Raw genomic sequence first — 21,782 nt, 5'->3', positions numbered from 1 at the left:
ATGCTATTTTCAAAATCTTGGTCTTTTCACTCAGATAGGACTATTATTAGGGCTAAATAAAGTTCAATAAAAAATGCGCTTTTTGTTACCGGTTGAAGAAACTTTTTCAACAGCCAAAAGCATGGCGCACGCCAAGGGGACTCAATCGCCATCAGCGGGATTTATTCATTCTTCCGATCTTTCTGTGTTACCTAGGGTGCATATGCTATTTTCAAAATCTTGGTCTTTTCACTCAGCTAGGACTATTTTTAGGGCTAATTAAAGTTCAATAAAAAATGCGCTTTTTGTTACCGGAATAAATCCCGCTCACGGCGATTGGCTGCTGAAAAAGATTCTTCAACTGGTAACAAAAAGCGCATTTTTTATTGAACTTAAATTAGCCCTAAGAATAGTTCTAGCTGAGTGAAAAGACCGGGAGGATTTTTAAAATAACATTCACATCCTAAGCTCAACCCAGCGGCCATCTTGATCGCCTGCGCGGCGGGAAACGAAAAATTTCTCCTTATGCTGGCCCACTGGCTCAACCCATCCCAAGAATGCCCTCTCATATCAGAATCAGAGACTATTTAAATTTATTTTAGGCTCTCTATATGCTTCACTTGATGAATTAATTGCTAAATGCGAACGAGGAGTTAATGTGATATATTTAGTAAATGCACGTTTATTTGGCGCGGTATTTTATTTTGCAATCATTCAAAGCCAATGGCGGCTTGGAATGGGCAGGGGCGTGCCCTTGGCCCTTCTGGGTCGAATTCAATGATTTCAATGTAGATGTAGAATTCGAAATCGAAAACAACTTGACGAGGCTTGAACGGGTTCGTTCCCAAATTTTGTCAAAATCTGCTGAATTCGCACTTTAGCAGCTCAAAAATGAAATGAGTCTAAACCTGGTATTATAATCCTTATCGCAATTAAATTGATTTTCATCGGGAACACCATATTAAAACGTTAAAAGTAGAAATGTGAGAAGTCTGAATTTGTTTTTGTGCGGAACTTTTTAGGAAAACATTACTTTGCAGGAACACCAGCACGTACCAAGTCAATTCTCCGGACACTTCGAGCGGGGAGAGCCACCTTAAGACGTCCAACTACGAACAAACAGTCCATCAACTGGATATCTACTATGGCACAGGTTCGATCCTAAAAAAGGCTTAAAAAATATGATAAGAGAATAAAACTTATAGTGAAGAGACAACTGTTGCGGTACCAGAGCTGCATCAATGGCCTTTTCCCCGTGGTTTCCAATGACCTGACCGTGGGCAGCGTGCGGGACAGTGTCTACTGCGCTGCTGCAGTCTGGAGTTTGTACCAGGCCTACCGGTTAGTCTTGGTGAAAACCCTTTTTAATTTTGATAAAATTTATTCCAATATTTTTATTTACTACAGGAGAATTGATGATGATCGAGGCAAGTCATATGAGCTGGGCCAGTCAGCTGTCAAATGCATGCGAGGCATTTTGGAGTGTTGGATCAAGCAGGCGCCCAGGGTCGAGCAATTTAAAAAGAACCAATCCTTGCAACACGCCCTGCACTGCAAGTTCCACCTTACCACAGGCGCTCAAATCTTTGCCGAGAACGAATACAACCACCTCCAAGTATGATATGCTACTTTTTTTTGTAAAAATGTAAACCTTGCAATTAAATTTCCTCATAGATTGATGTGGTGTCCCTGTACCTGATCTTCCTGGTGCAGATGATCACGTCGGGGCTGCAGATTGTGTACACTAAGGACGAGGTGACCTTTGTCCAGAATTTGGTGTATTATGTTGAGCGGGCTTATCGAACGCCGGACTTTGGCATGTGGGAACGGGGCACCAAGTACAACGATGGCTCTCCGGAAATCCACGCCAGGTCTGCAAATTGATTTAAAATTTGATGCAATAATCAAGTTTCAAATCACAGCTCGATCGGCATTGCAAAGTCAGCCCTCGAAGCCATCAACGGGTGCAACCTGTTCGGAGACAAGGGAGCCTCCTGGTCTGTCGTCTACGTTGACATCGACGCCCACAACCGGAATAGATCAATCTTTGAGACGCTTCTGCCCAGGGAGAGCAGCTCAAAGGTGCGTTGATGAAATTCTCAAACATTCTGTAAAAAGGATAATTTGGCAGGAAGTGGACGTTTCATTGCTGCCGACCATTTCCTTTCCAGCCTTTGCCTCTCATGACGAACACCTGTTGGCCAAGACCAAGAGCAACATTCAGAAGCTCAGGGGTAAATACGGCTTTAAGAGGTTTTCCAGGGACGGCTTCAAGTGTCCTTTGGAGGACCCCTGCCAGAGGTTCTACAAGGAAGGCCAGACCAAAGTGAGCAAACTTTGTTAAATTTATAATTCTAAGAAGATCCTTATTTTAATTCAGGACTTTGAGGGAATCGAGTGCGAGTGGCCACTCTTCTACATATACATGATCATCGATGGGGTCTTCAGGAATCTGCCTGAACAAGTGGAGGAGTTTCAGAATCTTCTGCGTCCTCGAATCAGTACGGACAGCCATAGAGGTGCTTTTGTTTTTAAAATGTGTAGAAACCCGTACAAAGAATTTTGTTCAAAGATCCTGTGATTCCAATGTACTTTGCTGTTCAGCCTGGCTACGAGGATGCAGAAAAGGCTGAGCCTGGCAGCCAAATTCGAAGAGGGGCTCCATCAAACGGATACCACTTGTGGTCACAGGCGCTCTTTGTGATTGCGCAGTTGCTGACTGGTGGCCTTTTGCACATCAACGAACTTGATCCCATCAGGAGGTACCTACCCTCTTATAACAGACCCAGGAAGGGGGGAAGATACTCGGCTTTTCAGGTATTTTAATATAATTTAACAAGCATTAGAAATTTCTTGGGGCGGTTTCTTATTTGTGTTTTGCTCTCTTGTCCATATTTATGCTTCTGTTTACTTCTCTCTCTCTCTCTTCGGACATAAATAAAAACTTTTTAAATTGATATATCTGATTTCAAAAAATTTGGGACAGAAATTGAAATTTTTCAAACGCTGGAGATTTTCACTAATGATTTTTGTATTTAATTTGGTGGCCATCTCTCGAATGTACATAATTTTTGAATGCCAACTCTCTTCAGGCAAAATCTTCAAATGTAAGTATGATTAGCAACTTAATTCATGCATGTGAATGCTAGTGAAAATTTTCCTGCACCTGTGAGAGTACTTGACGAAGTGAAGGAGTCGTCAAAAGTCAAATATATTAGCAAACAGCTCACGCTATTTGTATTGGCTTTGATTTCTTGTGCTAGCTTTGCCAGTGAATGTCAAAAGAAGTTTCCTGGCATTTTAGGAGTCTATGCAGATGGGTTAGAAGGATTGGTTCTCATTTTTGCTGACATTTTGCTTATTGATAGGTTTAGTACTATTTTTGTTATTAATTGTATAGAAACTTGACTTGAGAATTGTTTTCAGGGAACAGCAACTGATTTGGTTGTGCAAGTGGTGCTGATTGCTGAGTCGATGCGGCTGCAGGCTATGATGGCCACCTACGGCATCCAAACGCAGACCCCTCATGAGGTCGAGCCTGTCCAGATCTGCTCCTCGTCTCAACTGGTCAAAATCTACCAGCATCTGGGCGTCAACAAGCAGCTCGGCCTCGAAGGTCGCCCGTCCAGACCCATCGGCGCACTTGGCACTAGCAAAGTAATTTTTACAACATCTTAATTTTCACACTAAAATAATAAAAATCTGATCAGATTTACAGGGTTTGTGGGAAGACTGTTTTGTGCTACCCTTTAATATTTGAGGTCTCAGAGTTTTATCTGTATCGAGACATGGCGCTTTTGATTGATGACATAAAAACCGAGCTGCAATTCGTTGGCAGGTATTGGCGCCTTTCTGGTCGTCCGACTGCCTGTCTCTTGATCAGGGAGGAGCACATGAGGTGATTTTAATTTTTTATGAAACATTAGAAACAAAAATTTTATTTTTATTTTTATTTTAGAGACCCTCAATTCAAGGAAATGCTGGATCTGTTGGCCATGTTGAAAAAGGGGCACTGTGATGGTTTAAAAGTTAGAGTTGGACGTCTTCAGAATCTCATTTCAAGCTCTTGCATTGGTAAATAATTATAATTACTTCGATTGATTTTTTTCAACTAATTTTTATATCTGATTCTTTTTTTATATGTAATCAGTAAAAGTGACTTTTTTCTATTTTTAGAGCATCTTGATTTCATGAACAAAATTGAGGATGAAATCGAAATCAAGCCTTTCAAGCAAATTGAACACGAGTACATCGGCTACCAGAGTTTGACTGATGTTCCGAAAGTCCTTGAATATAGTGAAAAAGCAAAAGATATAACTGTGGGTTATCCTGTAATTTATTTTGATAACTAGTTAATCTCAATCTAAAGGACTTTACTGACCGTCCGACTTGGGACATTGTTGAGGCCATCAGAAATACGGACGGTATCTACGCCAAAAGTAAACTGATCGGCGTCCTTCTTCAGAGGGAGGGGCCCCACTATGAGTACAGTGGTCTTACTGGTAAATCATTTAGTATTTATAATTTATTCTTGAAACGCAATTCAGCAATAAAAACACACAAAATATTGAATCTAAATTAGAACTTATTTATATCAAAATCAATAACGTTTTTTTTTTTGTATTGCAGTTTATGAGCATTTAAGAGGGTTGTACCACCACGCAGGGTGTCTACACTGCTGGCAGGTGGTTCGATACTGCAGCAGTTTGTTAGGACACACGGTGGACAGCATCAGTCCTTTCATCACGGCGGTGCTGGTGCATGGCAAGCAACTGACGGTGGGCGTGCCTGGCGAGCAGGAGACAGTGTTCGACAAGCCGATGACTCCTGCCGAGATTCGCAAGGTGCTCTATTCGACGGTGCAGCCGTTAGACGTGATCGGGGCCGTGCTGCAGCAAGAGGTGGTGCTCTACTGTGGCCGCCTCATCGGCACCAACCCTGGCCTCTTCTCGGGCATCCTCAAAATCAGGGTCGGCTGGGTCCTCGAGGCCATGAAACTGTGTCTGCAAATCAGTAGCAAGGCGCAAAGGCCCGTCGAGGCTCTCAGCCCTCAGGAGCTGCGCCAACTCGTCTACAAGGTGCTCTCTGTAAAGGACTGGGCCAAGCAGGAGCGCCTCTCCACCTTGACCAGGAGAAAACTTGAAGGCTGTCTCTGCAGGGTTCCCCAAGGATTCTACCTTCAGGTCTATTAATCTGCAAATTCATCCTAATTTTTGTTCTAAATGATGAAATTTTTAATAGGTCTGGGACGTGATGCAACGGACTCCACAGGGAGTCAGGGTCCAGGGCCGCCTCTTGGCCCAGCAGCACATTATGTCCAACCTGTCCAGGTCTGAGATTGCTTTTGCCTTACTGGTCGAGGAAATGCTGAATTATATTAAGCAGCCAGAGTACAGGCAAATCGTTGTTGAGGTAAATGAATCTTTTATAAAATACAACGAAACTTGATGTACTGATTTTCAGCTGCTCTGTATTGTGTCAAAAATCCTACAACGCAACCCGGAGCTCAGTTTCAAAAACCTCTTGGACCTAGATTACTTGGTTGACGAAGCCTATCACTTGTTTTGCAAGGTTTGAATTAGGTCATAATCTAAAAGAGTTTTCAATATTTTTAATTTCAGGACCAAGGAGTGGCCGTTGGAGCAGACCGCCAGGCCTTCTACTCTGCCCCTGCTAGCCTGACAACTGGCTACCTTGCTAGGGCCACGGTCAACTCTGTACTCAGACTAGGAGAGCTGGACATGTCAGGTACCGACCAAGTTGACAACGATGATGATTCTTGTAAGGTGTCATAAATCACTCAAGCCAGTTAAGTCCCACAATTGTGCCATAGTTGGTTATGTTTTCAAAAATATTATGGTTTTGTTGTCATATAATAAATTGTTAATCTGAGATAAAGTAAAAAAGCTGTTTCTCATTTTATAATTATCTTTATTCAATAAAAGTGTGGAAGAATTCAGAAAAGAAACTTGAGCCAAACTGTGTCATTTGGCATTGAACTAAGATCGTTATTCAATAATTTATACTTGTCTTGACACTAGAGATCTTGAAGGGCTTTGCTGAAAATATTTTATTGAACTCTCATACATAAATCCAAGAGGCACAGTTGTACTGAAAGGTCGAAGCATTTTTTTCTTTTCCGAAGCCTTCTTTCTTAAGCAACTTATTTACAAAAATTAAAAAAAAAATGCAGAGTAATACTCTGCTTTGTGCCTCAACAGTCTCTAAAATCTCAAATAAGATTTCCGTACTCATTACTATTGAGAAGAATTTGAGCTGAATTTGACAGTTAATTAGTAAGCAGATGTTGAAAAATTTTAGCTCTGATGAATATTGACACAATATATGTTCTCAATTAATTAGACGTTTCCTCTCAAAAGATATATTTTGATACAAGTTTTCAATCTCAGCAAAATAGAAATTACTGAAATTTTTTTATGAACAATGGAAAGTCTATGTATTAAAATATCATTGAATCTTCAGAAAAATAGCAAATGCAATCAAATTGCAACTCAAGAGGCACCACAGCCATGATTTTTCTGCCTCCGTGTTTTTACATGAAGACTACGACGGCCCTGTCAAAGTTTGTTCTGCAAATGGGACAGGCGCTGGTGGTGTTGGAGATGACGGCACTGCAGTCAGAGCACATGCACAGGTGTCGGCATGGCATCAGGATCACACACTTGTTTTTCTCCAAGCAAACCACACACAGTTTTTCTTCCTGCTCCATCAGCAGCTGCCGCTTCAGGTTGCCAGGGCTGACGCTCTTGCGAGCCCGAAGCCTCAGCGCCAGCGGCACGTCCTCCTCGTCACTGTCCTCGGGTCGGCGCCATCGGAAGGTCTGCCCGCTGCGGCTCATGTGTAGAAACTGAACCAACGTGCACCACATTTTCCTATGAAATTATTTCATCCGATTAAAATTAGGAAAATCTTTGATAATTTTGAAGCATTTAAATTTCATTGCTTTATCTATTGTAAAATTACAAACATTGTTTATTGCAGATAGCCAGATTAAAATTACTTTTGAGTAAGTGATTTCAAATCATTTCAAATTGAATTAAATTAAGGTGGATTAAAAATTAACCTAGCAGCCATTTTGGTGTTGAGAGCCGTCCATCGAAGGGCCCTGGCGGCCGTGCTCTTGATGGCAGTCCGTCTACGGTGCAGCCAGTAGCTCAGGATGAAGATGGACGCAAGGCCCATGAAGGCTTCTACGGTGAAGTCGGTGAGCAAGACAAAGCACCAGTTGGCTGCAGCACCAGCCTTGCCTAAGCAAAAGGTCCAGGCCATGTGAGCCTGGTCGGCGACCTCGGCGACGATCGCCACCACCAAACTCAGGGCACTGTAGAGGAGGTAGATGATGCAGAGGGGCACCAACTGGACGGCAAACCAGAAGCCCTGGCCCACCACCACCAACGCCCATTTCAGCAGCTCCACTGACTGAAGCACCACCTCCCACGCCTGCAAATAATTCAATTTGTGAAATTAAATTAATGGATTTACATATTTTATACATGCCTGGACTAATAAATCAAGGACGGAAAAGAGGCCGTCAGCGCATGAGCCAAAAACTGCCGCGAATCCGTTTCTGACGCCGAGGAAGGCGTTCCTCAGGACGGAGAAGAGGCCGTCAAAGAAACTGGCCGTCAGACTCACGGCGTCTACCACCTTGGACAGCAGGTCGCAGCTGAAGAAGCAGAAGTCCTGGTACAGGATGGACACCAGGCTGGCGAGTGATGAGAGACATGTGAGGGCAAAGCGGCCGACGGCGGCCACCGCGGCCACGATCAGGGCGCCGCATTTGTAGCTCAAGCTGAGCACCTCGACGGTCAGATTGGCCGCAGCGCCAATGCCCTTCACTAACCCCTCCAAAATCGCGATCATCCTCCGATGAATTCAGCAAGGGCGGACATTGAACGAAATCGCAGCCTGGAATTTGACTTGAAGAAAGGAATTCTGCACGGATTTTAATCGGATAATTATATGATAATCCACCTTCAGAAATGATCGCAGAGAGTAGTGCTGAGGGGCCGAGACTGCGTGCAGAATTATAACAGTTTATAAAATTTGTGAGGAAAATTCGAATTTCCCTAGTTTGTACGCATCTGTCTTTTTGTTGTTGTTCAGAAAACAACATTGTTGCCAACATATTAAAAATATAAAGGAGCAAAAATATTAAAATATAATTTTGGTTCTGTACTGATGATAATTTAATTTAAGAAAAAAATTTGATGATAATTTTTTATAATAATTGATATTTGTATTGTAAAAAAACCTTTGAGCCCTAATAATAAAGAATTTTATTCCATATGGGTGGCAACATTAACAATTTGGTTTGCCATTCCTTCTTTGTTGGTTTGCATTGTTTTGCGAATGCGAAGAAAACATGTTAGCCAATGAGCGTAATTTTACAATAACGGCAACCAATGAGATGCTCAAGAAAGTGGGCTGGGTTGTTTACAGCCAAACTAGAATCAACTAGAATTTTTGCTTTTTATAAAAACATTTATGTGGCACTTTCGGCTTTTCTGAAAGTTTTACATTTTTTATTGTAAATTTAGAAAAAGCGATGAGTGAAAAGACAGACGAAACCGCGGTGTCTAATCAGCTCAACAAAAGACTGAAGAAAATTTTAGACGTGCGACTGGAAAATGATAAAGTTTGTGTGATTTATTATCATTATTATTTTTTTATGAAATTCTCAAAATATAACTAAAATTTAAACCGATTTGTACTTTTCGTAGGAAACGCTGGAGGCTCTTAAAGAGTTATCATCTTTCTACAAGGAGAACACCCTCCAGGGTAGAAGGAACTTTGTCAGTCAGATTGAAAAGCAGAGTCTTTGCATCAATGAGGTCTTTATCAAAGTTAATTTTTATATTCCATGCTTTAACTGCAATATACAGGAGTTCCTCGGTGAGTTGAGAAAGGTAAAAGAGGCACTGGACGGCATCCACAGTGATGTGGCGTCGATGAACGAGATGGTGAAGGAGATGAAGGTCAGTCTTCACAGCACCAAAACTAAGACGCACAACCTGATCGAACAGACAACGCGTCTTAAGTCTGAAAAGTAAAATTTTTTTTAGAGTTGCAACATTTTTTCTTATTTCAATATCTGCAGTCAAAAGCTGGGCGTGCAGAAAGAGGTGGCCAGCGCCTTCCTCAGGGCGTACCAACTGGACGCAGAGGAGCAGGCGCAGCTGCGTGGCAACCAAGAGGGCACCCTGAGCAAGGCCTTCTTCCCCGTCCTGGCCAGGGTCAACACCATCCACAGCGACTGCCGCTCGCTGCTGCAGGCCGGCCACCAGACGGCCGCCCTTGACGTCATGGAGCAGATGGCCCTGTACCAGGAGATTGGCCTCGAGCGCCTCTACCGCTGGACTCAGGCCAACTGCAAGCACGTCGAGCTGCCGGAAGTGGCTCTCCTCCTCTCCGACGCCATGCTCTGGCTCCTCGAACGCCCTGTCCTTTTCCAGTGAGAAATTTAAATTATATCTAAAAAAAAATTGTTCTACATAAGAAAATTGAAGGTACGTCCTGGATGAGTATGCAACGGCTCGACGGGCAGTACTAGTCAGGGGCTTCTTGGACGCCCTGACCCTAGGTGGTCCAGGAGGCACCCCCAAACCCATTGAAATGCACGCCCATGACCCCCAGCGTTACGTCGGAGACATGCTCGCTTGGCTGCACCAGGCCATTCCCCTTGAAGCAGAAAATCTACAGACGCTGCTCAGAAAATGCGACCACTCTAGTAATATATATTTCTAATTTAAAATTAAGTAGTTTTAGTCTCAACCTTAAATTTTTTCCTGGTCATCCAAATATTTTATTCTAATTTTGAAATTGCCAGTAATTGAGGAGCAAATTCATCAGACGATGACAAACATTACGGAAGGCGTTTGTCCACCTTTGAAAGTTAGGATGGAGCAGATTTTGTCCAACGACGCTGAGGCCACCGTCCTGTACGCCATCACCAACCTGCTCAGGTTCTACCAGAAAGTCATTAAAGAGGCTAGTCTGAAAATAATGGTGATGTTTATTTAAAATTCAAAGTTATTTGAATTTAGGTGGTGAGCGGAGGAATTCTGGACAACAACTTAGAAGAGCTGCACACTGCCAGTTTTGCTGCCTTTGTCCGAACTCTGGACGTCCAAGTCAAGCGTCTGAGTGACCGCATTGAGCCTCCACCCTCTGAGCTCACCCCTGTCTCTGGCATCACAAGAATAATGAGCCTCCTCAGAGACGTCCTGGCGGCCACCACCGTTGCCGAGCAGAGGAAACAAGATATTTCCCAGGTATTTCTGTTTCAATTTTATTAAGATTAAGAATTAATAGAAATTTTTGCAGATAATTGCATGCATAGTGGACCCACTGCTGCAGGTGGTGAACGAAAGCGCCTTCAGGTTGCCCTCAACAGACATGGCCGTCTACATGCTCAACTGCATCTACCAGCTCCAGTCCACTCTGTCTCTTTATGAGTACGTTGAGGACAGACTCGAGAGGCTCCAGGTTTTTAATTCAATTGAGAAATTGTGAAGAAATCTTAATTTTTTGGTTAGGCTCAGTCAGAGGCGCAAATCGATACGCTGACCTCAGAGCAGACCAGTTTCCTGGTAGCCAATCTGAGTCTCAGCCCGATCTACACCATCCTGCAGGAACCGGACAAAAGCCACCTGAGCACAACACCAGGGATGGACCCTGCCTCACTGAAAAACTTTCTGGTTTGTTTTTGAGATACATAAAATACTCATTTTTTGGCATTTAATTTTTTACAGTCAAAGCTGGATAGTTTTCTGAGCATGCCAGACATTCTGCTACTGCCGCAGATTCGCCTTCTGCAGAGCTCAACCTTCCGCAAGGTGGTGCAAAAACGCTCATGTGAGGTGATCGCCGCCATCTACAAACAGCTTTACCAGGCGGTGCACGATCCGGCCAACCTGTACCAAAATCCTTCCATTCTGATGCCCAGGAAACCCGAGCAGGTCCTCGAACTGCTTTCACCACCGTAGATGAGTTGTGCACTGTTGTGATTTTTCCATTATTTTGAATATATTTTTTGGATCAAAGCATTTTTTTAATTAACTTCTTTTAAATAATATCAATCAATTGTTATTTTAATGTTGGAAATGTTCTTTGTAAGGTCATATAAATACATGTTTTACTGGATCTTGTGGGAAATACAAAAAGTATTTCAATTAATTCCAAATTGTTAAGACTCATCAAAGACTCCAACTGGAAAGAGTCTATTTATCCCATATAATGTAAAATATTGAAGCAAAATGGGTTACTATAGCTTGTTGCTTTTGGTAGACATGTCAAGTGGCTTAAAAGTACAAAGAAAAACATAATGAGAGTTTAGATATATTGAGAGACTTCTTAATAGTTTTAAGCGGTATTAGCGCTATTAAAATTCTGTTCATTTTTAGGCCTTTCACCAATTTGGCTTAATATTATTTGGATTATTTCTTTAATTTTTATAGTAATACAATTATGTTGCAAAATGTTATTCATATTGATTTTAAGATTTTGATGACCGAAATTAAAAAAAAAAATTGTGGAAATTGTTTTATTTATTCAATAATTCTTGACACAAAAAGAATTACATCACTTATACTTTAGAACAAAATCCACATGGTTTTTAAAGTTGGAGGTGGAGGGACCACTTGAAGCCTTTATTAAAAATAAAATTGTTGGATTCTTTGACATCCAAATATTTCTCTTGCTGAGACTCATCTAGCCAATCACAAAACTTATTTTTAAATTATAGAACCATCACAACATCTGATCGCAGTCTTTTATATCAAATTTTTAACACACATTTTGCTGGAGTTCACCAAGATGGCAATTAAATGCGCAAACAATATATCAGTTCTCTTGAGATAAAATCAAATTAATTAGATATTAATGGGATGGCAAGACCGCAAAACATATTTAAAACATTTTTAATACGAGAGCTGCAATGCAATTTTTTGCTATTCAGAGACACTGTTGAACCCCAGAGCAACTGTGTTCTGCTCAAAAATGCAAATATTATGTGTCTGCTAAAAAGTGCACTGCAGGATAAGGAAATGATTAAAGGGAACATTTAACAGAAAAATTACAGCGGAATTTGGGCGAGACATCCATTAGTTCAATGTCCAGAGTGGATGACAGCAAGGAGTTATCCTCAAAGTTGGCCAGAATGAAGACTTCATGATGCGCACATAAAACTTTGAGGTTTCCAACTTAGGACAGTTCAAAACAATGTTCTTCAAGAATGTGACATGTCGAACGTACACCTCAGGCAATGGCAGCCGAGCCGGCAGAGCAAATTTACAACTGGAATCAAAGTGAACAAGGTTCTGCAAAAATGGTTCCACACTGTCTTCTGGAGAGATGAAGACATCTATGAGGCGTACGGTGTGCAACCTGGGTGCTAAGAGAAGCTTGAAAAAATTGGCTTGATTGCTGGCTTGAGCTATACTAGTGCATTCGAGCCGCAGCTCCTCAAGCTTCAGAAGTTGTGGGTTGATGTTGTTGGAGTCAGTCTGGAAATTTTGATTGAAGACGCCATCAACCTCCAAGAACACTAGGTTGGGGCAGAGGAGGACAATTCCAAACAAGTCCATGTCACCTACACTACACTGGAGGGTAAGGCGAGTGAGTCTCACATTAAGGCCAGACAGGACAAAGTCAGCTCGGTCTAAATAGCTCCGGGCAACTTCGCCAGAATTCACGTTGTCATTCACGGTGAGAGCAGTTAAGAGTGGCAGTTGGATGAGGATGATGGGTGAGGGAACAACATCATCAAAGGTATAACTTGAACCATGAAACTGCAGTTCTGCATCACTGATTTTAACTTCCTTTAAATTAGGCAGACAAGTTGGAAGTCTGTAAGCGGATCAAGCAGACATTTAGACTATATGACCGTTAAAAAACATCTAAGAATTTTACTGATCAGTACAGCCATCAAGTAATGTGTGGAATCTCTCAAAGCCGTAGGTTCGTCCTCGAATGTCCAGGTAGTCAAAGTGAAAGGGGGCTGCAATTAATTTGAAAAAAAAATATACAAAATTTAAGGGAGCTTATTCTTGTTTAAATCAAAAGTTAATGTTTTTCCTTACTTTCCAAATCAATTTCCTTGAGGTATGAGGGATCAAATTGATAGCATCTTGGTAATCAAAGTTCGAGTGTTTAGTTGATCCCCTTGAAAAAGGACTCACGGTAATTTTCTCCAAATGCGGGAGAGTATACTCAAAATTTGCAGTCCTTTGATGGTCAGGGCTGTAGAATAACCCAGATTCACACTTTTCAACTGGCGGCAACCTTTACTAAGCCTCTCCAGGTCATCTGCAAGTTGGAGAGAACTAAAATTCATGCTTTCAAATCAAAAAAATATATTTATTTAAATTTTACCATCATTGAACTTGGTGGGCAGGTCAAGGTGCTTCAGGTTGGTAAGTTTCTCCAGGTATTCAATGATGCAGCTGCCAGCAGGGAGTGGAATATCGCGGCCTGCGTATCTCAAAATGCGCTGGTCAACAATGCTCGTGATGCCCTCAGGGTTTTCAGCAAACAATTGCAATATTTGCTTATCCAATCCATTGGATTTGAAAAGCTGTTGACTTATACCACAGAGGGTAAAGTCAAACTTGGTCAGGGTGGAGTTGATCAGCCGCAGGAGGATACTTGAAGGAATCACAGCATTTGGGGCACTGCAACCTGATTCTCTTTTCTTTAACTGCAAAATAATTTTTTATCTTATATGACACTACTCATATTTAGATCGAACCTTTAAAGAAGAAGAGGAATTTCCCCTAGCTGGAACCTGCACTGCTCTTTCCACATAAAAAAGAGAATCATTAGATTGTTTATAGCTCGCCATAACTTGCAAATTGTGTAAAATATCCGACTTCAATCTTGGAGCTGCCAAAGAAACAGAGAATACATGATCAATAATAATAAAAAGTTTAAAATAAAGGTTACTTACGCAGGCAGTCAATCAACTGAGGGACTGCCGCGAATTTCGGCAGATTCACAGCAATGGTTCTCATGCACAGCTCCTGCAGAGGAACAAGGTTGAAAACCTTTGAGTGCAAAACTTGTGCTGCAGCAATAAGTCCTCGAGTTGCGTCTTGCTTAAGAACCATGTCTAAAACAAAAATACACTTAATTTTAATTCATAGCTTATAATTTAGCGGACTAAATATTAATTAATAAACACAAAATATTTATGAACTCTCTGAAAAAATCAGTATTTTTTTTCATTTCATACTTGCAAAGTTGTTGTGGCTGTCCATCTTGATCTATTCTTTAGAGCACAAATAAATACTGCAGCGGACGCCCGGGACGCCTCGAGTGTTGTTTCTAATCGTCTCGTCCCTGTCAAACCTGCGTGCCTGTGTCCTGGGGAGGACAGCCGGGACAGAAACGAAAGCCGGATTCTTGTTCTTCTATGATTTTCTGCTTTTGTTTACTTCGTCGTCGGAAGAGTAAAAGAGGGGAGATACGAATTTAAGAACAATAATTTTCTGCATTTCCTTATATCGTGTTATGCTATGTTTATCTTTAGTTGCCAAAAAATGTAAAGAAACAGAATGACCATTTAGAAAGTTTATTTTTAAATCATGAACGCAAAATTATGCCTGCCGTGACACGCGTTTTTGGCTAAGAATTCTTCTTGTGTGCATCCATACCATACTGCGTTCGATCCACATGCGCATCTCCCCAATTTGCACTCTCCTTTTATGTTTCTTCCACTGGACAGCACCAAACAAGGCACCAAAAAGCCGCAAATGCAGGAATATTGCGCGAATGAGAAAAGATCTGTAATTTTATATAAAAATAATGCGCGGAAATAATGCTAATTTCTTTAAATTGTTACAATTTTATACAGTTTAATATAAGTCCAGTCCATAACAAATGAAACACAATGCAATTAATTTGTTTATCATTTTTCAAAATTTGATTAGATTATAATATTTTCTGCACAAATTAACCGTCATCAGCATGCACAAAAATAACTCCAAAACACTATTATTTTTATTATTTTTTGTCTTTGATTTCCACGAACAAACTATTACGCTGTGTATGACTTATATTAGGTTTTTGGCAATCGTTTATGGCAAATAGGAAACCATATCCATTTGTATTCATTTTTTGAACACTTTTTTTTAATAAAGTTCCTCCTCTGTTAGGCTCATATGTACTTCTAACAATAAAACATAAAACGCTTAACTTGACGCACAAAGCGATTTTCGTCTAACGATTTGCGGTCACGCGCCTCTAATACTATGTTTGGGCCGAACAATTGCGGTGCCCACCTGCATTGAAAACTGATCGAATTCCTCTACAGCTATGCCATGAATACCACTTGAACACACTGGGAGGTCCGTCGACAGCAGAGACAATGCATTATTATTGCACCGCAATTGCAGCGGCAATACTAATTGTCATTCCGGTCCATACTTCATAATTAATGGCGCACAGGGTTGTCTCTGTTTTAACAAATGAGCGAGCAAACAACCTGGATGTTTATGATCAATTTTTAAATTTGGAAAGGAGTTGAAGTAAAACGCAGACAAAAAACTATTTCAAGGCAATTTTTGGGCAGCCAAAATAATATTTTTTTTTTTAAACTTTTTCCATTGCGGGATCAATGTTTGGTGCGGTTGTTGTTGGACTCGATCTCATTTCGATTCTGGTCAGCAGAGACGCCCCACCGAGAATCAATCGGTGCGAGTGCGGTCGCACTAATTGAGCAAATCGCACGTGATTTCCCGACCGCCGACACGTGTGTGCGGTCCGTCGAGCTGCTCCCCTTGCTCAGCACAAACTGCGGTGCAAAATTTTTCCGCGCCCACACGCACCGGACGAGTTAATTAGCGCCGGAAACGGCAAAGATGTCATTGGCTACAAATGTCGTTACAAGCAATCTAATCGAAAAGTTCCATACTAATTTTTATTTGCTTTAAGATCGCAGTAAAAATGCACCAATTTTTAGTCCAGAACTTAATTTGTTGCAAAAATATGTTGGTAAATTTTACAATAATTGTGTTTCATTATATTTTTGCCTGTTTCTAGAGGAAAACAGTACAAACTGCTTCCACAAAACTTTATAAGAAAACAAATACGTTTGGTTTTAACTCTCAAATTTACTGCTTTTCACGACTTAAGTAAGGATGCATGTATGTACACGTTTATAGATTATTTTTAGAGGCAATTGCAAACAATCATTTTATTTCGTCCTTTATTTCTTTTGGAAAACTTTGCGAGATTTAATTTTTCCTTTTGGCTCCTAATGTTGATAAATATGATTTTGAAAGGGAAAAAAATATTATTGAATTATAATTCCAAATACATCTTCATTTTTTTTTTTTAATTAAACGAAACAATTGAGCTATTAGTCCAATAAAAGTTTATTTTAATTTTATTTGGTGTATTCATTCAAATGTTCTAATCAGTTCTAATATTTCTCAACAAAAGTTGAACTTATAAAAATGTTCTCTTTTTAAATAGTGTATTAAAACAAACAATAAACTAGTTCATCTGGTACATTACGGACTCAAAATTTAAATTAATTTATGATTACTTCCTCGAAGAACGCGTGTCTCAAATAATTTACTTGACAATTAAATTATGCTGTGACTGTCCTTAGTTTATTATGTTTATTATAACAAATAACTTATGAATTCAGTCCAAATTTTTGTTCTTTTAATTCTTTAGGTTCATACTATCATTCAGTATTTGTTGCAGTTTCGGGGTTGGATTTGGCGCTTTTTTAATTTCGCAACAAATGAAAACTGGGAACGCGAGCGGAAAAACATGAGCGAACGAGAGAGAGAGAACCGCACATTAAAAATTGCGGGCGCGTGTGCGTTGATAAGGAAACTCGTTAGCCGCCGACGGCTGCGCTAGATTAGCGTTGTTTCATCTCGTCGCGGCGCGTCCTCCTGTAATTCTTGTTTTTGGTGCGGCCAAAATAAGCACGCGGCGGACGCCCTGGAGACGATAGCGGCTTCCGCCTTTTCTTTTTCTTATCGCACTCGCTCTATTAATTAAAAAGAAACAAGACTCGCCGTGAATGTGAGAATTTGAAGCGCTTTATGAATTTTGGTACAATTTTACCAGTAAAAAACCATTAAAAACACAAATAAATACTTCGTAATTTTTATTGAAATCATTTATTGCGTAAATTGTAAAAAAAAATCAAGACTTTATTTCTGTAATCTGCTTTGCTTTGAATACTATTAAGGCTATGCAATTTTTTTTCATATTCTCAGTCGATTTTCAACAGAGAAGGTATTTTCAGAATAAAAACTTTCAAATAAATAGATTATGTTTTAATCATTTGCATCATTTGTTTTTAATCAATAATAGGCCAACTTACAACGATTTGATAAAGTAATTTGTTGATTAAATCCATAATAATAAAACCTTAATTGTATTTTCAATAAAAATTATTGTTATTTATTAAAAAGTAAAATCCAACCAAATTCAAAACTATCAATTTATTATGAAATTAGCCCTTCTGGATTATTTACATATCGGGTTTGCTGATGAATTTGGTCGCTACAGAAATCTGTTCGAATCATTTGCCAATATAATAAATAAATAATTGAAATGATCAAAGGTCACATATATTTGCGTTGTGCGCTGGGAGAACCAATTATTTTCGTCATTTCCACGCCACGAGCAGAAATGATTTATTGGCGAGCGGTCGTAAATTTTTGTTCATTAAATTTCATCTCGCGCTGGCAATTTATGCGCATTCATAACAAGAAGAGTTGCGCAGAACGGACGTCAAATATGATATAAAAGTTTTCTGGACGCTTTTTATTTCAAGTTTAAGCTAAAAAAAGTGCTTGACTATGATCTGAAAATCCAAATAAGGGAAAGAGTAACGTTTTTTATTTTACACCACAAAATGTTACTGAAATTTTGAATAGTACAAAAATAACACAATTTAAAATAAAAGAGTCATAATTGTTAAGTGAAGACGTTTTCAATCGTGGCCAATGCTACAGACTAAAACAATAGATTATTAATACAAAAATTTTAAGATGCAAGTAAAAAACTTCTATATTTCATTTGCAATAGTATTCTTTCTCAAAATCATGGAGAAAATTTATATTAGTAATGAACTATCAAATATTTTTAACATTTTAAAATTAAAAATAGTACATTATTATGAAATTTACATTTATTTTTGTAATTAAAAATGATTAAAATATAAAATGTATCAAATATTGAATTTGAAAGCAATGGTAAAAGAAATTTAGCAAGAAGCCCAAACAGAAAAAGGGCTCAAATTCTGTAATTAGAGGAATTTACCATTCTATTTCAGCTTTACACAGAATTTCTCAACCCCAAAACAAAGGAACTATAAATTGCAATAGAATCAATAAAAATACATTATCATTTTTATCTAGAAACGGATGTGGTTTAATCTAACGAGTAAAATTCCAGCCGATCTAGAATCAGCTAGAACGGCCAAAAACTCCAGCGCTTCGCAGTACTGCACTCGCAGGTCGCGCTCGTCCTCTCGGACAAATTCAACTCCTCTGGTCGTTCGCTCTTCTCCAGGGCCTGCTCCTGTAACCTCTTCACAGCCTCCTCTCGATTGGCAAGTCTCTTCTCTCGCTCATCCAATGCCTCCTCCCTCTCATCATGGCGTCTCTTGGTCGCGAGGAGATGTCTTGTCAATGACCGGTTGTTTTGGTCCTCGATGATCACCTTCTCCTCCAGGGTCTGAAGCTGCTCGCGTCTCAAATCCATCATTTCACTTTCCGACGCTCGTTCTTCAATCTGGTGGACAATCTGTTCCATCCGCTCGATCAACTCGAGAATATTCTTTTTCTTATCAGCTTGATGAACTGCATCCGTCTCATGCTGAGAGGGGACTTCGGGCACCTGAAGCGCAGTCTCGGGATCCATTTTAGAATTTTACTCGATGAATTTAGGAAAGACCAAACCGAATGACTTGACTCACAAAATTCTCTGCAACAATGAATCTATTTAAATAAAAAATTCAAATGATTTAAAAGTTGATTGTTGGTGAAAAACGGTTGCAACGAATTTAAAACGCAACAATGGATATTTTTCATCTGATTGGCCATGATAAAAATTAATCCAAAAATTAATTGAAACGACATCAAAGTTCAATAATTATATTAAATTAAAAAAATTGCATTTAACTGTATATAAATTTCTTTTGTCAAAAAAGAATCAATGACTAAATAAATTTAAATTGTATAATTCAGCTTCAAAGCAAGCATTTAGGCCTTAAAATAATATTTTATCTTTTATTTCAATGATTTTTTGACGAAGGATGGTATTCATATTTTCTCCAATTAATGTCTTTCCCTGGCGCCTCCCTGGCGCCTATACATGAAACAAAGTAGGCAGTTTTACCCTGCATGTGTTCTCAGACGTTTATAAGCAGGTTGCCAATAGCAGGACGCAATTACAGTATCTTATAATAAATTGATGATTAAAAAAAATTAATACTTGATTTAGGGAACCTAATTCATGAAGAAAATATGCTTCATAATTACTTTCATTAGCTTAAAATTGGTATAGTTGTAAAGTTTTAAAATCCAAAATAAAATTGATATTATACGAAAACCATTTTTCATATGGAAATTTTCCTGACTTTTTTTTAGATGTGAACTCTTTTAATATGTCTTTATAAGTTTTCTTGGGAAAACCAGTTATGAATCAGATGATTCTATTTATTGTAATTACAATATTATTAAATTAGTATTATGAAAAGGTAATGGTCATAAACGGCTTTAAAGGATCAAGTAATGTGGCTGGCATATTAATTGTAATTAGAAGATAAATGATTGAGGCGCACTTGAATAATACTACTGTGGCGTCGTCTGGTTTGGCAGCCAAGATGCTGCAATCCAGTAAGGAGGTACGTGGAAGTTTTTGCTGGGTTTTAAAACAGATTTAATTTAAAATAGGCATTGTTAATGCGTTTGCATTAAGATAAAAAATAAAAGTCGCGTCGTAGTTCTATTTATAGCAGTCCGACGATGCCATTCAGACCTTATTTTTGTAGCACATCTCATTTGCGTAAGTAAGATTGTGCTGTTGATTATTTTACACATAAAATAATAACAAAATTTACAATTTTTTCGCCACTTCCTCCTGAAGTAAGATTTTTTTACCCACAGACCAAGTCTGCTATATATCCTGCTGTCCCGTTTGCAAGAGCCTGATTGTGAGCTGCAAAATGATTTTTAAAAGTGTCGAAGAATTTTGTTCTTTGATTAATAATTTAAATGTGTTTGCAGCTTCAAAGGCACCTTGTAATTTTGGCTATAACGCGATTATTGGAATATTTCATACACTAAGCCCATCACTACATCCGCACGTCAAGGAGATGCTACAAATCAATTTTCATGAAAATCGGATAATTTAATAAAATCTCAGAGCTGCAGTTTTTCTGAATTAAAATAAACTTTTGAAACATAGTTGTTGATTCCAATCTATTGTTTGTTATATTTAAACGGATATTTTTTAGATTTAATATTACTTAAAAAGTGTTTGAAAAAGATGATACCGAATATTTCGTGGAAAAGTTTGAAAGAACATCTGCCGGCCATTTTTACCAACAGAAAATAACCACGTATCATTGCACAAATTGACACTCGCAACACCGCACTGCTAGCGAATTTTCCGTAAGCACTACGATCTGATAAATTGTTCCAGGTTAAGTATATAGATGCGAGGTTGAATATAGTTTTGCTATTCACAGTCTCAACCCTTTTAGGTGCCCCACATGCATGACACCGTTGGTTCGAGGGGGCAAAAAGCGTGCGTCGGTGGGTCTGATTTACGCGATTTGTGCACCGGAAGGCCATCCGCGCGCGCACTCGCTTTAGTGCCCCCTGGATTTACGAGGCAGGCAGCCAGCCGGTCTCATATTTGCATGTGACTCGATGTGAAATATTGCGCTGTAAAGTTCGATTCAATGGGCGCGCTGATGTGGTTTGCTCGCTCGCAAGCTCACCAGCATTTACGATCGCAGGGCATTCAAGGAAATCGAGTCGCCCCAAAGCAAAAAATCACGACATAAAAAAATGGCAGAATGTGTTCAGGGCAGAAAAAAGATGCAACCCCTCAATCTTATTATGCCCAAGGCCTTTCACACCCACAAGTTTTTAGTACATATACTTGTGAAATTTGCATTTTGTTATTAAAATTTAAATATCAAATGTATCAACTATTGAATTTCCAAGAAATGGCTGGAAATTCCGCGAAGACACCCCAAAAACAACCAGGTTGTAATGTTACCATTGGGTATATAAAGAAGAATTTAAAAAAAATAGTAATTAATCTGCCATAAAGGAAAATTACTTTATATAAATGGCAAATAATTTTTACCAAACAAAGATAAGTTATCAAAATATGTTGCTAAGAATTGGTCGAGTTAAAAGTATGGGTGAAAATAAAAGATAAAAATAAGATGTTTTGGCATAGAGATAAAATAAAAAATAAATAAGTTCTGCATACAATCAATAATTCGCATGGCTTGATAGAGAATAACAAGTTGACCTGACAGCCAAATAAGAGACGGAAGATGAAAAACATCAACAGGAAGACGACTGATCGGCTGCTGAGTACAATGCAGCCACATGTGTGCCGAGTGTGCCGCCGAAAGAGTATTTTGCAGCGCGCCTACATGCAGCACATTATTGTGCACTTAGGTTTTATGACACTGCTGTTTTCAATTTTCCCTTTGCCGGCTTTTAGCAGCAGGAATTTGTAAATAGTTGCAGATTGTGTGGTCCTATTTCTTCACCGGGCTGCAA

General features: G+C 39.4%; 4 protein-coding genes across 8 annotated transcripts; 2 read left to right on the top strand and 2 right to left on the bottom strand.

The window, feature by feature from the left end:
• Window positions 1–754: 754 nt before the first annotated feature.
• On the top strand, window positions 755–5,891 carry LOC132200324 (probable phosphorylase b kinase regulatory subunit beta). 2 transcript variants are annotated; one of them, XM_059625711.1, is made up of 19 exons: window positions 755–962; window positions 1,020–1,132; window positions 1,185–1,320; window positions 1,387–1,594; window positions 1,654–1,850; window positions 1,902–2,061; window positions 2,111–2,305; window positions 2,360–2,498; window positions 2,552–2,796; window positions 3,072–3,086; window positions 3,406–3,636; window positions 3,690–3,877; window positions 3,938–4,053; window positions 4,156–4,298; window positions 4,349–4,481; window positions 4,609–5,162; window positions 5,221–5,391; window positions 5,443–5,550; window positions 5,601–5,891. In XM_059625711.1, coding segments are annotated over exons 1-19 (3,228 nt in total). In that variant the 5' UTR covers window positions 755–960; the 3' UTR covers window positions 5,775–5,891. The 2 variants fall into 2 exon arrangements, with proteins under 2 accessions (XP_059481694.1, XP_059481695.1); XM_059625712.1 differs by lacking the exon at window positions 3,072–3,086 and having other exon boundaries at window positions 756–962.
• Window positions 5,892–6,122: 231 nt separating this feature from the next.
• LOC132200325 (E3 ubiquitin-protein ligase RNF26-like) lies at window positions 6,123–8,104 on the bottom strand. Of its 3 annotated transcripts, none has more exons than XM_059625714.1 (4): window positions 7,975–8,104; window positions 7,498–7,919; window positions 7,064–7,440; window positions 6,123–6,872 (listed from the first exon to the last, which is right to left on the bottom strand). In XM_059625714.1, the coding sequence occupies exons 2-4, from the start codon at window positions 7,861–7,863 to the stop codon at window positions 6,533–6,535; spliced, it is 1,083 nt and encodes a 360-aa protein (XP_059481697.1). In that variant the 5' UTR covers window positions 7,864–7,919; window positions 7,975–8,104; the 3' UTR covers window positions 6,123–6,532. The 3 variants fall into 3 exon arrangements, with proteins under 3 accessions (XP_059481697.1, XP_059481698.1, XP_059481696.1); XM_059625715.1 differs by having other exon boundaries at window positions 7,498–7,908; window positions 7,975–8,101; XM_059625713.1 differs by having other exon boundaries at window positions 7,498–8,095.
• Window positions 8,105–8,421: 317 nt separating this feature from the next.
• LOC132201068 (conserved oligomeric Golgi complex subunit 6) lies at window positions 8,422–11,538 on the top strand. The gene is made up of 10 exons (XM_059626951.1): window positions 8,422–8,638; window positions 8,724–8,834; window positions 8,886–9,049; window positions 9,101–9,454; window positions 9,510–9,730; window positions 9,830–9,990; window positions 10,047–10,274; window positions 10,327–10,488; window positions 10,539–10,700; window positions 10,755–11,538. Exons 1-10 carry the CDS (start codon window positions 8,549–8,551, stop codon window positions 10,986–10,988), a joined length of 1,887 nt encoding a protein of 628 aa, XP_059482934.1. The 5' UTR covers window positions 8,422–8,548; the 3' UTR covers window positions 10,989–11,538.
• A 1-nt stretch (window position 11,539) lies between these two features.
• Window positions 11,540–14,638, bottom strand: LOC132201069 (uncharacterized). 2 transcript variants are annotated; one of them, XM_059626953.1, is made up of 7 exons: window positions 14,234–14,638; window positions 13,949–14,110; window positions 13,751–13,884; window positions 13,375–13,699; window positions 13,083–13,325; window positions 12,913–13,000; window positions 11,540–12,849 (listed from the first exon to the last, which is right to left on the bottom strand). In XM_059626953.1, exons 1-5 carry the CDS (start codon window positions 14,256–14,258, stop codon window positions 13,270–13,272), a joined length of 702 nt encoding a protein of 233 aa, XP_059482936.1. In that variant the 5' UTR covers window positions 14,259–14,638; the 3' UTR covers window positions 11,540–12,849; window positions 12,913–13,000; window positions 13,083–13,269. The 2 variants fall into 2 exon arrangements, with proteins under 2 accessions (XP_059482936.1, XP_059482935.1); XM_059626952.1 differs by having other exon boundaries at window positions 13,083–13,308; window positions 14,234–14,635.
• Window positions 14,639–21,782: the final 7,144 nt, after the last annotated feature.

Source organism: Neocloeon triangulifer, unplaced genomic scaffold (genome assembly GCF_031216515.1).
Source record: "Neocloeon triangulifer isolate White Clay Creek 2 clone unplaced genomic scaffold, ASM3121651v1 ptg000014l, whole genome shotgun sequence".
In the NCBI taxonomy this organism is placed as follows: domain Eukaryota; kingdom Metazoa; phylum Arthropoda; class Insecta; order Ephemeroptera; family Baetidae; genus Neocloeon; species Neocloeon triangulifer.
Note: the sequence above shows the minus strand (reverse complement) of the source record. Positions and strands in the feature narration are given on the sequence as shown.